The 15,589-nt window shown below is 43.4% G+C and overlaps 1 protein-coding gene across 50 annotated transcripts in view; it reads left to right on the top strand.

Annotated features, from left to right (window-relative positions):
* The window catches only part of EPB41 (erythrocyte membrane protein band 4.1), a 233,095-nt gene that overhangs the window by 205,958 nt on the left and 11,548 nt on the right, over positions 1–15,589 (top strand). For 30 of the 50 annotated variants that reach the window (XM_063667048.1, XM_063667050.1, XM_063667043.1 and 27 more), the window contains one exon: positions 4,864–4,992. In XM_063667048.1, the coding sequence (XP_063523118.1) occupies positions 4,864–4,992 (129 nt within the window). Of the gene's footprint in view, positions 1–3,203; positions 3,654–4,863; positions 4,993–15,589 lie in introns of all 50 variants that reach the window. The other 20 variants (XM_054497819.2, XM_063666953.1, XM_063666935.1 and 17 more) reach the window with 2 other exon arrangements.

Below are 15,589 nucleotides of genomic sequence, written 5' to 3'. Positions count from 1 at the left end.
TGGGCATTTAGGTTGATTTCATATATTTGTCATTGTGAATAGTGCTACAATAAACATACACATGCATGTGTCTTAATGGTAGAACGATTTATATTCCTTTGGGTATATACCTCGTAATAGGATTGCTGGGTCAAATGGTAGTTCTGTTTTTAGCTCCATGAGGAATCACCACACTGCTTTCCACAGTGGTTGAACTAATTTACATTCCCACCAACAGTGTATAAGCATTCCCTTTTTTCTGCAACCTCACCAGAATCTGTTATTTTTTGACTTTTTAGTAATAGCCATTCTGACTGGTGGGAGATGGTATCTCACTGTGGTTTTGATTTGCATTTCTCTAATGATCAGTGATACTGAGCCTTTTTTCTTATGCTTGTTGGCCACCTGCATGTCTTCTTTTGAAAAGTGTTCATGTCCTTTTGCCCATTTTTTAATGGAGTTGTTTCTTTCTTGTAAATTTGTTTAAGTTTCTTATAGATACTGGATATTAGACCTTTGTCAGATGCATAATTTGCAAATATTTTCCCCAATTCTGTAGGTTGTTTACTCTATTGATAGTTTATTTCACTGTGCAGAAGCTCTTAAGTTTAATTAGATCCCATTTGTCAATTTTTGCTTTTGTTGTGAATTGCTTTTGGCGTCTTCATCATAAAATCTTTGCCAGTTCTTAGCTGGGCACTGTGGCTCATGCCTGTAATCCCAGCACTTTGGGAGGCTGAGGTGGGTGGATCACAAGGTCAGGAGATCGAGACCAGCCTGACCAACATGGTGAAACTCCATCTCTACTAAAAATACAAAAATTAGCCCAACATGGTGGCACACACCTGTAGTCCCAGCTACTCTGGAGGCTGACGCAGGAGAATCGCTTGAACTTAGGAGGCAGAGGTTGCAGTGAGCCAAGATCACACCACTACACTCCAACCTGGGCGAGAAAGTGAGACTCTGTCTCCAAATATATATATATATTTGCCAATTCCTATGTCCAGAATGCTATTGCCTAGGTTGTCTTCCAGGGTTTTTATTAGTTTTGGGTTTTACATTTAAGTCTTTAATCCATCTTGAGTTGACTTTTGTATATGGTATAAGGAAGGGATCCAGTTTCAATATTGTGTATATGGCTAGCCAGTTATCCCAGCACCATTTATTGAATAGAGAATCCTTCCTTTCCTCATTGGTTGTTTTTGTCAGCTTTGTCGAGGATCAAATAGTTGTAGGTGTGTGGCCTTATTTCTAGGTTCTCTATTCTGTTTCACATGTCCGTTTTCATACCAGTACACCATGCTGGTGTTTGTTTTTTGTTATTGTTGTTTTCTTATTTATTTATTTTTTTTTTTTGAGGCCGAGTCTCACTCTGTCACCCAGGTTGGAGTGCAGTGACTTGATCTCAGCTCACTGCAACCTCCACCTTCCGAGTTTAAGCAATTCTCCTGCTTCAGCCTCCCAAGTAGCTGGGACTACAGGCACATGCCACCATGCCCAGCTAATTTTTGTATTTCTGTAGAGACAAGGTTTTGCCACGTTGGCCAGGGTGGTCTCAAACTCCTGACCTCAGGTGATCTGTGCCTGCCTCAGCCTCCCAGAATGCTGGGATTACAGACATGAACCACCATGCCCAGCCCACCATGCTGTTTTGGTTACTGTAGCATTGTAGAGATCTTTCACCCTCCTGGTTAGCTGGCATTTCTAGATGTTTTATTCTTTTTGTGGCAAGGTTATTTATTTTTCAGATGACTAATTCATTTCATACTAGTGTGAATTCCTTCTTCTTCCACCTAGAGCACCTTTCTTTTGACTTTAGGAATAGGTCCGTCTACTGGGATGGTATCTTCTCATCTACATTCTCTTCCATGTGCAGTGGTCCCTCAATATCTGTGGGGCCTTGGTTCCAAGACCTCCCCTGGATACCAAAATCCACAAATGCTCAAGTCTTGGTTTTAAAATGACATGATATTTACATATAACCTATGCATATTCTCCTGAATACTTTAAATCATCTCTAGATTACTCATAATACCTAATAAAATATAAATGCTATGTAAATAGTTGTTATACTGTATTCTTTAGGGAACAATGACAAGAAAAAAGTCTGTACATGTTCAGCATAGATGCAATTTTTTTTCCAGATACTTTTGATCCATGGTTGGTTGAATCCATGGATGCAGAACCCACAGATACAGAGTGCTGACTCTACTTGCTTTAGAACTGTTTTTCCTGTGGAGTGAGGTATTTGGCCCAGGAGGGAACTCTGTGTTTCCAGGATTTATTTCTCTTGGAGGTTGGAGGTGTTGTGTCATTAATCTGTGAAGAAATACATCTCAGCTGCTGGGTCATTTTAATTGTTTACAAAGAAACATTTCACCATTTTTGATATCATGTTTGATACCATGACAATGATTGAAGTAAGCCTGTGCTAGATGTACTCAACTTCCATCTCCCTGAAAACTAGTCCAGATTTTAGCTTCTCCATGCAGGGCTAGTGTGAGGATACATACAGTTTGGAAATATGAAACATTTTTCAACCTGATTAGGTTCCTCAAGAATATGTTTTGCCTGTAATCCCAGCACTGTGGGAGGCCGTGGTGGGAGGATTACGAGAGGCCAGGAGTTTGAGATCAACCTGGACTACATAGTGAGACCCTGTTTCTACAAAAAATGTAAAACTTAGCCAGGTTTTGGTGGAGCATACCTGTAGTTCTAGCTACTCTGGAGGCTGAGGCAGGAGGATCCCTTAAACCCAGGAATTCAAGGCTGCAGTGAGCTATGGTCACGCCACTGCACTCCAGCCTGGGTGAGAGAGAGAGAGAGACCCTGTCTCAAAAAAAAAAAAAAGAATGTATTTTGATTGACATACAAATTGCATTGTGTCCTGTGCATAGTAATAACTTAGGCGTTTAGGAATGACAAAGTAACTCCTTTAAGTATGTTACACAATGAAGACCATAGGAATATAAATTGCTGGATAATTGTTTTTCAGATTAACAATGATATAGAAATAGGACCAAACTTAGGTTGGAACTGCTTAAGCTGCTGATAATGTGTAGTGAACAGCAGCTCTTCCTTTTGACCATGTTATCAGCTAAGATTCTTAGTTTATATTAGTAGCAATATTTTTGAGGCTTCCAAAAATCATTGTTGATTCTCAGAGTTCATTCTCCCACTTGTACCTAATCTTCTTGCTTTTGTATCTGTTCATTCATTTGTAGAGTATAAATGGCATTCGCACAGAGGAGGTGGCTGTCGTGACAAAGGGGCCATCTACTAACCCTGACTCTGAATGGGAGGGTCCCAAGCATTCAGTAGTTCCTAGCAAAAGCCAGATGACCACCCCGTCGGAGTCTCTGCAAAGCTTTGCCTTTGGCTCCCTCTCCATAAGCAGCAAGGAGACAGAAGAGAAGGAGGAGGGGGCAGCTGGCTATCTTGATATTAAGGAGATGCCAAGAGGCCCAACTGGGGAATGTATAGGAGTGGAGGAACAGGCCAGTGCCTTAAAGTTCTCAGTAACACCAGCTTCCTGTCAGCTGCAACCTGGTGTAAAAAAGGCAGAGAGTAGTGAAGAACATGTTACACCAGGAGAGCCACTTGGAAAACAAAATGGATCATTTCTTGACTTTCATGTGGGTAACCAGTTCCCCACCCTCATTCGAAGTTTCCAGGTAGTAACTTATTCAATGATGCAGGTCTAATGACTGTCTTTGGAAGAGGGCCAGAATCTGTCCTGTGGAGGAGGTGGTGGTGGTGTGGTGAGGGTAGTGGCCTCCCTGCTGTTTTCAAAATCACAGACTAAAATAAAGCCTTTGATTGTGCCAAAGAAATTCATTCAGAGCAGTTAACTCCATGGCTAGAAATGCTTTCTTCTCTGATAACTTAACAAAACTCCGGCTGTCGGTCTTTATGAAGCTGGTTAAGTGTGTTCATCTTTTCCTTGCTCAAGTGTGGGCTATGGAAAGAGGTGAATTGCGGTGACTTCTGTGGTGAGGAGGCTTCAGTGTTCTGAGACCATGCTTAAAAAATTCAAATACTCTTAATTAAAGGGGCAACTCATCTTCTTATGAGATTTCAGGCCCCAAATAATTTATGTACTGCAGCCACATTGTGCAGCCCACCACTCCCACTGACCCCACCCACAAGAGCATTCAGGATCATAGGCACTGATTTCCTATGCTAAGGTGGTTGGCCACTTAACCTTATCACAATCAAATGGTAGTTTCAGTGTGATTTATACCCCTGGGGAAGGTGAGCAGATGGACAAGAAGGCCTTCGGTATTCCACTAATGTTCATTCTTCTGAAATTCTGGGATTAATCACCAGGTGGTGGTAGAACTGATTGTTTTTTTCTTTCCAGTTTTCCAAATACTGTCTCTTCTCAATAACTCCAAAGTGAATCTCTGACATTGATTTGAAAGAAGTTAATGAATTCGAGGGTAATGCATTCCATTGCCACTGCTGTTTCATGTACCATTTGTACTTAGTGGAGGAAATGTGGCTGATTTTCTTAATTATAATGGTACAGACACAAGGACAAATCAAAGTGATTGCTATTTGGCAAATCGTTTTATATTCAAATTCTGAAGGTCAGTCTGAAGTGTTTTATCTCGCCAATCATAACTGTCTGCTCTTACAGCTTTCCATTAAGCTTATGAAAGTGATTACAGTAATGCTGCTTTTTAATATCCCTCATGATTTGACACCTTGTCAGGGTTACTTTGGAATACTGTCAAAGTCTTGGGCAGGGTAAACACCTTTGGAGATTGATCTAGCCCTGTACTTAATTAAAGCTAACACTTTGATCAGATCAGTGTCAGAAGATTACTTCTCCATTGCCTTCAGAAATACTCTAGTAACTCTTTCCTTACTGCTTCACAGCCTCCCCTGGTGAAGACACAAACTGTCACCATCTCAGATAATGCCAATGCTGTGAAAAGTGAAATCCCAACCAAAGACGTCCCTATTGTCCACACTGAGACCAAGACCATCACTTATGAGGCTGCCCAGGTAGGACATGGTTTGATGCTTCAGAACCAAAGGCTGCAAACAAAATTAATAACCTTTCTTCACAGAGTTTCTAGTCATTTATCACCAAGAATACCAGGTTTTTCTGGGGCAGTTCTTTTTAGAAGAGATTACTTGTTTAAGAAGGTCCCAGACGACTTTATCTAAAGCAAAAAATTGAGCAGAGCACACTGGTGTGTTCCTGTAGTCCCATCTACTCAGGAGGCTGATGTGGGAGGATCTCTTGAGCCCAGGAAACGCCATCTAAATTTTTTTTTTTTTGAGACGGAGTCTTGCTCTGTCGCCCAGGCTGGAGTGCAGTGGCGCAATCTTGGCTCACTGCAAGCTCTGCCTCCCAGGTTCACGCCATTCTCCTGCCTCTGCCTCCCGAGTAGCTGGGACTACAGGTGCCCGCCACCACGCCCAGCTAATTTTTTTGTATTTTTAGTAGAGACGGGGTTTCACCGTGTTAGCCAGGATGGTCTTGATCTCCTGACCTCGTGATCCGCCTGTCTCGGCCTCCCAAAGTGCTGGGATTACAGGCATGAGCCACCGCGCCCGGCCTAAATTTTTTTTTAAAGCAAAATTGTCTTAGATCTGATTGCTTATATCCACCCAATTCATTTGCGTAATTCAGTCTAGTGTAATGGTTGAGAACATGGGCTTTGGGTCTGAAAAAACCTGAGTTCAAGTCCTGGCTCCTCCACTTACTGACTTGGACAAGTAATTGAATATCTCTGAGCCTTGATCTCCTCTGCCCATGACGTTAATATCTACTTCATGGTGTTATGAGGATTTGTGTTTTTTGTTTGTTTGTTTGTTTTTTGAGACGGAGTCTCAGTCACTCTGTCGCCCAGGCTGGAGTGCAGTGGCGTGATGATCTCAGCTCACTGCAACCTCTGCCTTCTGGGTTCAAGTGATTCTCCTGCCTCAGCCTCTACAGTCATGCGCACATGGCTAATTTTTGTATTTTTCGTAGAGTTGGGGCTCACCATGTTGGCCAGGCTAGTCTCGAACTCCTGACCTCAAGTGATCTGCCTGCCGCGGCCTCCCAAAGTGCTGGGATTATAGTTCTTTTTAGAAGAGATTACTGGTGGCCGGGCACAGTGGCTCACTCCTGTAATACCAGCACTTTGGGAGGCCAAGGCGGGCAGATCACGAGGTCAGGAGTTCAGGACCAGCCTGGCCAACATGGTGAAACCCCATCTCTACTAAAAATTCGCTGGGTGTAATGGCAGCCACATGTAATCCCAGCTACTCGGGAGGCTGAGGCAGGAGAATCGCTTGAACACAGGAGGTTGCAGTGAGCCGAGATTGCTCCACTGCATTAAAAAAAAAAAAAAAAAAAAAGAAGAGATTACTGGTGAGCCACTATGCCTGGCCAAATTTTCTTTTTTGAGAAAGGGTCTCACTCTGTTGCCCAGGCTGAAGTGCAGGTGGCACGATCTTAGCTCGCTGCAGCCTAGACTTCCAGGCTCAAGCAGTCCTCCCACCTTTGCCTCCCAAGTAGCTGGAACTACAGGCATGCACAGCTGCACCTCACTAATTTTTTGTAGTGACAGGATTTTACCATGTTGCCCTGGCTGATCTCAAATTCCTGGGCTCAGGAGATCCAACTGCCTTGGCCTCCCAAGGTGTGCCACTATGCCCTGCTAAAAATTTTTTTACTTCCCACTTTCAGTAAAATGTCTCTTTCACTTTTGGTAGTTTGAATGGACTAGAACTGATTTATGTTGAATTGTTTTTCTTTTGTTATTCACAGAAGCCAAAAGTAAGAAAAACAGTTCCCTCTATAAACTGAGCTGCTATTTCATTCCTGCAACAAATATTTATTGAGTGTTCACAATATTAAGCCAAAGCAATGTACAAGGTATACATAGTCCTTACCCTCTGGAACTTACATTCTAGTTAGGAGAAACAGGTAATAAAGCACATAAACAATGTATAAGTAAATTTCAGACAGTGGTAAATGCTATAAGGAAACTAAAATGGGGTAAAGAGTTAGACAATATGGGATTACATGAAAGATTGCTGCTTTGGGACTAGGATAATCAGGGAATTCCTCTCTGAGGAGGTGACATTTTGGCTGAGGTCTGAATGATGGGAAAGAGATAGCCATGTGAAGTTCTGGCTAGGTGCTTTCACATAAATCTTTTAACTTAATCCTCACCTCACCATGAACTGGATGATGTTATCTCCATTTAGGAAACAGTGTGGCTTGGTAATTTAAAAGCATGTGCATTACCGGGTGCGGTGGCTCAGGCCTGTAATCCCAGCACTTTGGGAGGCCAAGGCAGGCGGAGCACATGAGGTCAGAAGTTTAAGACCAGCCTGACCAACATAGAGAAACCCCGTCTCTACTAAAATACAAAAAAATTAGCCGGGCATGGTGGCGCATCCCCAGCTACTCAGGAGGCTGAGGCAGGAGAATCGCTTGAACCTGGGAGGCGGAGGTTGCGGTTAGCCAAGATCGCGCCATTGCACTCCATCCTGGGCAACAAGAGTGAAACTGTCTCAAAAAAAATAAATAAATAAATAAATAAATAAAATAAAAGCATGTGCACTGCAATTAGAAAAAAGAGAGTCAGGGTTGGTCACAGTGACTTTAGGGTTGGTCACAGTCACTTTGGGAGGCTGAGGAGGGAGGATCAGTTGAGACCAGTAGTTCCAGACCAGCCTGGGCAACAAAGTAAGACCCCCATCTCTTTTATATGTATATAAAAAATATCATATTTATATATTTATAATTATACGTATTAAATTATATAATTATAATATATAATATATATTTAATACAACATATAATTATATTAAATATATAAATTAATATATAATTACACATTAAATATATATTATATATATTATATATATTAGCTGGGTGTGGTGGCATAGCTGTAGTCGCAGCTATTCAGAGGCTGAGTTGGGAAGATTTCTTGAGCCCAGGTGTTCAAGGCTACAGTGAGCTAGAATCATGCCATTGTACTCCAGCCTGGGCAACACACCAAGACCCTGTCTCAAAAAAAAAAACAGAGGGCCGGGTGCAGTGGCTCACGCCTGTAAACCCAGCACTTTGGGAGGCCGTGGTGGGTGGATCACCTGAGGTCAGGAGTTCAAGACCAGCCTGACCAACATGGTGAAACCCCATCTCCACTAAAAATACAAAATTAGCCGGGCATGGTGGTGCACGCCTGTAATCCCAGCTACTCGAGTGGCTGAGGCAGGAGAATCACTTGAAGGGAGGTGGAAGTTGCAGTGAGCCAACATGGCGCCATTGCACTCTAGCCTGGGCAACAAGAGCAAAAGTCCATCTCAAAAAAAAGAAAAGAGAAAGAGAGAAATAGAATTTGTATCCTAGCTCAATCAGGCAGATACCAACTAGGTAACCTTAGGCAAGTTGCTAATCTCTCTAAGCTTGTATTTCCTTGGCTGTAAAGTGGGGATAATACCACTGACCATTGCAAGCTTTGGAGGAAAATTAGGTGAAATGATGTCTGCAAAGCACTGGGCATGTTCATGGACACTTAGTGTCAGTATGCTTCCCTATTCTCTCTTTTGTGGTCTAGAGTGCGGATTTTGAGTTTGGTATATAATGAGAGTTTAATTAGCCAGGCGTGGTGGCGTGCACCTATAGTCCCAGCTGCTTGGGAGGCTGAGGCAGGAGAATCGCTTGAACCTGGGAGGTGGAGGTTGCAGTGAGCTGAGATCATGCCATTGCATTCCAGCCTGGGTGAAAGAGCGAGGGTCCATCTCAAAAATAAATAAGTAAATAAATAAACAAATAATAATGAGAGGTTGCGTAAAGCTTATCGATACTAACAAAGTGGCATAATTGAAGCAATGAGCCAGGCATGGTGGACGCACCCATAGTCTCAGCTGCTCGGAAGGCTGAGGCAGAGGCTCCCTTGAGCCCAGGAGTTCGAGGCTGCAGTGAGCTGTGATTGTGTCACTGCACTCCAGCCTGGGGGACAGAGTGAGGCCCTGTATCAAAAAAACAAAATGAAATAAAGTAGGGAGAGGTCTGGGACCAGGAATATGACTAGAACATCTCTGGAGAAATGCTTGTAAAGAACTGAAGTGTCTGAGGAAACAAGAAAAAAGAAATGTGTCAGTCGAGAGAGACAGAGAAATGAATGAATAGGTCTTGGCAGTGAAGGGGACTGAAAAAGAAAGGAATAGGAAATTACTTAAAAATTGTACACGCTATTAGCCAGAGGATATAGGAAATAATTACTTCATATGGCAGAATCCCTCTAAGTTGTCACTACCATGGAAACAAGCTAAATGTCCATCAGTGGATAGCTGGTTAAATACATTATGGTACATCCAATTAAGGTAATTCTGTGTGGCCTTTAATAAAAGCTTCTGATGGGAACAAGCTACATGATAAATTGGTAAGTGAACAAGCATGGTGCACTATGGTGGTACTGTTCATGGAGGGGAGAAGGGATGTATATTGCAGCTATGTGTGTTTAGGCTTGTATATCAATACACTCTCTCTGAATGGGTACTAAAAAACAAAACAAAAAACCAACAACCAAAACGTATAGTGGCCCCTGATGAAGGAGACTGAGACTGTAGGACTCGGGTCAGGAGTGGGAGGGAAACTGACTTTTCACTGTACAACATTTTGAAGTATTAAAATTTCTATAGCATAGACATAGCCAAAAAATTTTATTTTATTATTATTATTATTATTTAGAGACAGTCTTGCTCTGTAGCCCAGGCTGGAGTTCAGTGGCATGATCTCAGCTCACTGCAACCTCTGCCTCCCAGGTTCAAGTGATTCTCATGCCTCAGCCTCTTGACTAGCTGGAATTACATGTGCATGCCACCACACCTGGCTAATATTTATATTTATATTTTTATTTTTATTTTTGTTTGAGACAGTTTCCCACTTGTCGCCCAGGCTGTAATGCAGTGGTGCCATCTCGGCTCACTGCAACCTCCACCTCCTGGGTTCCAGCGATTCTCATGCCTCAGCCTCCCAGGTGGCTGGGATTACAGGCACCCACCACCACACCCAGCTAATTTTTGTACTTTTAGTAGAGACAGGGTATCACCATGTTGGTCAGGCTGGTCTTGAATTCCTGACCTCGTGATCCACCCACCTTGGCCTCCCAAAGTGCTGGGATTACAGGCGTGAGCCACCGCACCCAGCCTAATTTTTCTATTTTTAGTAAAGACAGGGTTTCACCTTGTGGGCCAGGTTGGTCTCAAACTCCAGGCCTCAAGTGGTCAGCCCGCCTCGACCTCCCAAAGTGCAGGGATTACAGGCATGAACCACTGCACCCTGCATCCCCAAAATTTAAATGGTTCAAAATAAATTGTTTTAAAAGTTAGAGCCACACTGCCCACAGAAGTCCATGTGGTGTGGGTGTAGGTAGCTCCTACAAAAAAAGGAAATGGAAGCAGTCATTTTAAAATATCCTGACATATTAGAGAAATATAAAGGCAGCGTGATATGCTTGACAGAGCCCATGGGCTTTGGAATTAGAGTGATTTAGGTCTTAATTCCGACATTTGCTAGTTTTGTGACCTTGGGCAAGTCCCTTATCTTTTTGAGCCTTAGTTTTCTCTTCTGAAAAATACTGTGATCAAGTTATTGAAATAAGCACAATGTTTGCCTGGTATTTATTAGCTATTCATAATGGTAGCTATTATTATATTGCGTTGTTAAACATTTGCCTTTATTTCATTTTAACCAGGCTTAAGACAGTCAAGATACAAATTGCTTTTTATTTTATTTATTTATTTGTTTGTTTATTTATTTTTGAGATGGAGTCTCACTCTGTCACCCAGGCTGGAGTGCAGTGGCGTGATCTCGGCTCACTGTAACCTCCACCTCCCAGGTTCAAGCGATTCTCTGGCCTCAGCCTCCCGAATAGCTGGGACCACAGGCATGCGCCCCCATGCCCGGCTAATTTTTTTATTTCTAGTAGAGATGGGTTTTGCCACATTGGTCAGGCTGGTTTCGAACGCCTGATCTCAGGTGATCTGCCCACCTTGGCCTCCCAAAGTGCTGGGATTACAGGCGTGATCCACTGCTCTCGGCCCACATTGCTTTTTATTACTTATGCTAGACAGTGGGGTAGAGTGGGGAAGAGTGTTGACTTTCAAGTCAGAGTCAGATTTCCTGGCTTTGAACCTGCCCTGTCACTTACTAGTGTGCAGTCAAATTACTAAATCGCCATGTGCCTCGGTTTCCTCATTTGTAAAATGTGGCTAATAGTTGTACCTCATAGGATTGTTGTCAGGAATAAATGAATTAATGCACATAAATGTTTCCAAAGTGCCTGGCAGATAATAAGCACTAGATATTCATTTGCAATTGTTATTATTTATTTACTATTTCTACTTTTGCTTTTATTATCTTGCTGGATAAGTAAGCCTGAGCACCATTTTTTTATTCATTCACAGTCTCCGTGCTTTGGAAAACATGGTCAGAGGGGATAGTTTTTACATGTAGTTTTTTATGTGTGTATATGGGTGTGTTTGAGGTAAAATTTACATAAAGTGAAATGCACAGACAGGGTCTCGCACTGTTGCGCAGGCTGGAGTACAGTGGCATGACCACAGTTCACTGCAGCCTCGACCTTTTGGGCTCAAGTGATCCTCCCACCTCAGCCTCCTGAGTAGCTAGGACTCCAGGCACGCACCACTACATGTGACTAACTTTTTAATTTTTTTTTTTTTTCTGAGACGGAGTCTCGCTGTCACCTAGCCTGGACTGCAGTGGCGTGATCTCAGCTCACTGCAACCTCTGCCTTCCGGGTTCAAGCAATTCTCCTGCCTCAGCCTTCTGAGTAGCTGGGATTACAGGTGTGGGCCACCACGCCTGGCTAACTTTTGTATTTCTTTTTTCAGTAGAAACAGGGCTTCGCCATGTTGGTCAGGCTGGTCTCGAACTCCTAACCTCATGATCTTCCTGCCTCGGCCTCCCAAAGTGCTGGGATTACAGGTGTGAGCCACTGTACCCGGCCTAATTTTTTAATTTTTTGTACACATGGGACTCACTTTGTTGCTCAGGCTGATCTCGAACTCCTGGGCTCAAGCAATCCTCCCTCCTCAGCCTCCCAAAGTGCTGGTATTACAGATGTGAGCCACCATGCCTAGCAATTTGATTCGTTTTGACAAATGGCTATACGTGTGTAACCAAGACACATTTAGGATACAGAACATTACTCCTGAAACTGGCTTCATAGCCTTTTCCATCTGATTTCTACCCCTTTAGGCAGCCAGTGCTCTGGCTTTCTATCAGTATAGCTTAGTTTTGCCTGGTTTGGACTTCATGTAAGTAGAAGTATACAGTAGTACACTTTTGTGTATGGCTTCTTTCTTTCTTTTTGAATTGGAGTCTCACTCTTGTCACCCAGGCTGCTGGAGTGCAGTAGTACCATCTCAGCTCACTGCAACCTCCACCTCCCAGATTCTAGCGATTCTCCTGCCTCAGCCTCCTGAGTAGCCAGGATTACAGGTGCCCACCACTTCACCTGGCTAATTTTTGTATTTTTAGTAGAGATGGGGTTTCACCATGTTGGCCAGGCTGGTCTTGAACTCCTGACCTCAGGTGATCCACCCACCTTGGCCTCCCAAAGTGCTGGTATTACAGGCCTGAGCCACTGTGCCCAACAGTGTCTGCCTTTTTTCTGAATATAATATTTTTTAGATTCATCCATGTTATGTGAATCAGTAGTTCCCTCTTTTTTATTGCTGAATAGTATCATATCGAATGAATATACCACAATTTGTTTATCCATTCATTTGTTGATGGACAATTGGATGAATTTCAGTTTGGGAAAATATTAATAAAGTTGTTATGAATGTTCATGTACAAATCTTTTTTTTTTTTTTTTTTGAGACAGAGTATGGCTCTGTTGCCGAGGCTGGAGTGCAGTGGCATGATCTCAGCCCACTGCAACCTCTGCCTCCCGGTTCAAGCGATCCTCTTGCCTCAGCCTCCAGAGTAACTGGACTACAGGCATGCATCACCATGCCTGGCTAATTTTTTGGTATTTTGTGGTAGAGACAGGGTTTCACGATGTCGGCCAGGCTGTGGGAGCTCAGGCAATCCATCTGCCTCGGCCTCCCACAGTGCTGGGATTTCAGGCATGAGCCACCGTGCCCGGCCACAAATCTTTTTGTGGGCGTTTCATTTATCTTGAGTAAACATCTAAGAGTCAAATTGCTGGGTCATAGGACAAATGACCATTATGAGGAAACATTGGTAAGAGGATCAAGGAAAAGAGGCCCTGTATGGGAACAGGGTAAGTAGGAAAACATAACAGTGTCTCCTGTATCTTTAGCATTCTTCAGAGACAGAAAAGAGACGAGAGAGAGCGGGCAGGAGGTAGATAAAGATAGAGTCACAGGTTTATAGAGGAGTTCTTCAAAAAGCTTTAGCCCTTCTGGCATGCAAATTCATGTTATAACAATTTATAAGCTAATTTTATTTGTATAATTTCTTTGTATGCTCACAACAGTGCTACGGTGTAGGCAGAACACATATTCCCATATTGCTTTTATTTATTTATTTATTTATTTATTTATTTATTTGAGATGGAGTTTCACTCTTGTTGCCCAGGCTGGAGTGCAGTGGCGCAATCTCAACTCACTGCAACCTCTCAGCCTCCCAAGTAGCTGGGAATTTTTTTTTTTTTTTTTTTTTTGAGATGGAGTCTCCCTCTGTCGCCCAGGCTGGAGTGCAGTGACATGATCTCGGCTCACTGCAACCTCCACCTCCTAGGTTCAAGAGATTCTCCTGCCTCAGTCTCCTGAGTGGCTAGGATGACAGGCGTGTGCTACCACGCCTGGCTAATTTTTGTATTTTTAGTAGAGATGGGGTTTCACCATATTGGTCAGCTGGTCTTGAACTCCTGACCTCGTGATCCGCCCGCCTTGGCCTCCCAAAGTGCTAGGACTACAGGTGTGAGCCATTGCACCCAGTCCCCAGTATTGCTTTTATAAATGAGAAAACTAGACTGGGCGCAATGGCTCATGCCTGTAATCCCAGCACTTTGGGAGGCTGAGGCAGGTGGATCACCTGAGGTCAGGAGTTTGAGACCAGCCTGGCTAACATGATGAAACCCTGTTTCTACTAAAAATACAGAATTAGTCAGGTGTGGTGGCGTGCGCCTGTAATCCCAGCTGCTTAGGCAGCTGAGGCAGGAGAATCGCTTGAACCCAGGAGGTGGAGGTTGCGGTGAGCCGAGATCCCACTATTATACTCCAGCCTGGGGAAAAAGCAAAACTCCCTCTCAACAAAAAATAAAATAAATAATAAAATAAATAAAAATTTAAAAATCAAATAAATGAGAAAACTAAAGCTCAGAGAAGTCAGAGTGACTTGCCCAAGGTCCCACAGCTGGTTACTGTCTGAGTGGGGACCCAAACCCCAGATTTCAAACAGGGAGTTTCTTGCCCTGAGTCCTAGTTCAAACACCCATTAGAGTCTTGGACAAATTCCTAACCTCTCTGGAGCTCTGTTTTCTTAACTGTACAATGTGTATAATAATGGTTCCTCCCTCGGATATTGAGAGGCATAATTGAGATAACAGTTGAATTATATGCTTGGCACATAGTAGGAGTATAATAAATACTAGTTGAGTCTGAATCTAAAGTAGATGACTGGTCTTGGCTGAAGAAAATATTAGTTAGTGGCTGGGCGCGGTGGCTCAAAGAGCTGTAATCTCAGCTCTTTGGGAGGTGGAGGTGGGCGGTTCACAAAGTCAGGAGTTCGAGACCAGCCTGGCCAATATGGTGAAACTCCATCTCTGCTAAAAATACAAAAATTAGCCAGGTGTGGTGGCAGGCACCTGTAATCCCAGCTACTTGGGAGGCTGAGGCAGGAGAATTGCTTGAACCTGGAAGGCAGAGGTTGCAGTGAGCCGAGATCACACTATTGCACTCCAGCCTGGGCAACAGAAGCGAAACTCCATCTCAAAAAAAAAAAAAAAAAAGAATGCAAAAATTAGCTGGGCGTGGTGGCACATGCCTATATTCCCAGCTACTCAGGAGGCTGAGGCCGGAGAATCGCTTAAACCCGGGAGGTGGAGGTTTCGGTGAGCTGAGATCGCGCCACTGCTCTCCAGCCTGGGCGACAGAGCAAGACTCCGTCTCAAAAAAAAAAAAAAAAAAAACCTAATGTTTGAAAGGCATTTGTGAACTATAAAATGCTATACATGTGCTTAATTATTGTCACTAATGTTGACCTGTGGCTACGTTCCTGCCTCTTATTTCTTTTTTTTTTTTTTTTATTTGAGACAGAATTTCACTCTTGTTGCCCAGGCTGGAGTGCAATGTTGCAATCTCAGCTCTCCGCAACCTCTGCCTCCTGGGTTCAAGCTATTCTCCTGCCTTAGCCTCCCGAGTAGCTGAGACTGCAGACATGCACCACCACACCCGGCTAGTTTTGTATTTTTAGTAGAGATGGGGTTTCTCCATGTTGGTCATTCTGGTCTTGAACTCCCAACCTCAAGTGATGCGCCCTCCTCGGTCTCCCAAAGTGCTGGGATTACAGGCCTGAGCCACCGCGCCTGGCCCCTGCCTCCTATTTCTGATCCATTCCTGTCACTGACTCAATGCTAAGGAAATATACCCATCC

Source organism: Pongo pygmaeus, chromosome 1, assembly GCF_028885625.2.
Source record: "Pongo pygmaeus isolate AG05252 chromosome 1, NHGRI_mPonPyg2-v2.0_pri, whole genome shotgun sequence".
NCBI classification, from domain to species: domain Eukaryota; kingdom Metazoa; phylum Chordata; class Mammalia; order Primates; family Hominidae; genus Pongo; species Pongo pygmaeus.
The sequence above is the reverse complement of the archived record's forward strand: the minus strand, read 5'-3'. Positions and strand labels throughout refer to the sequence as shown.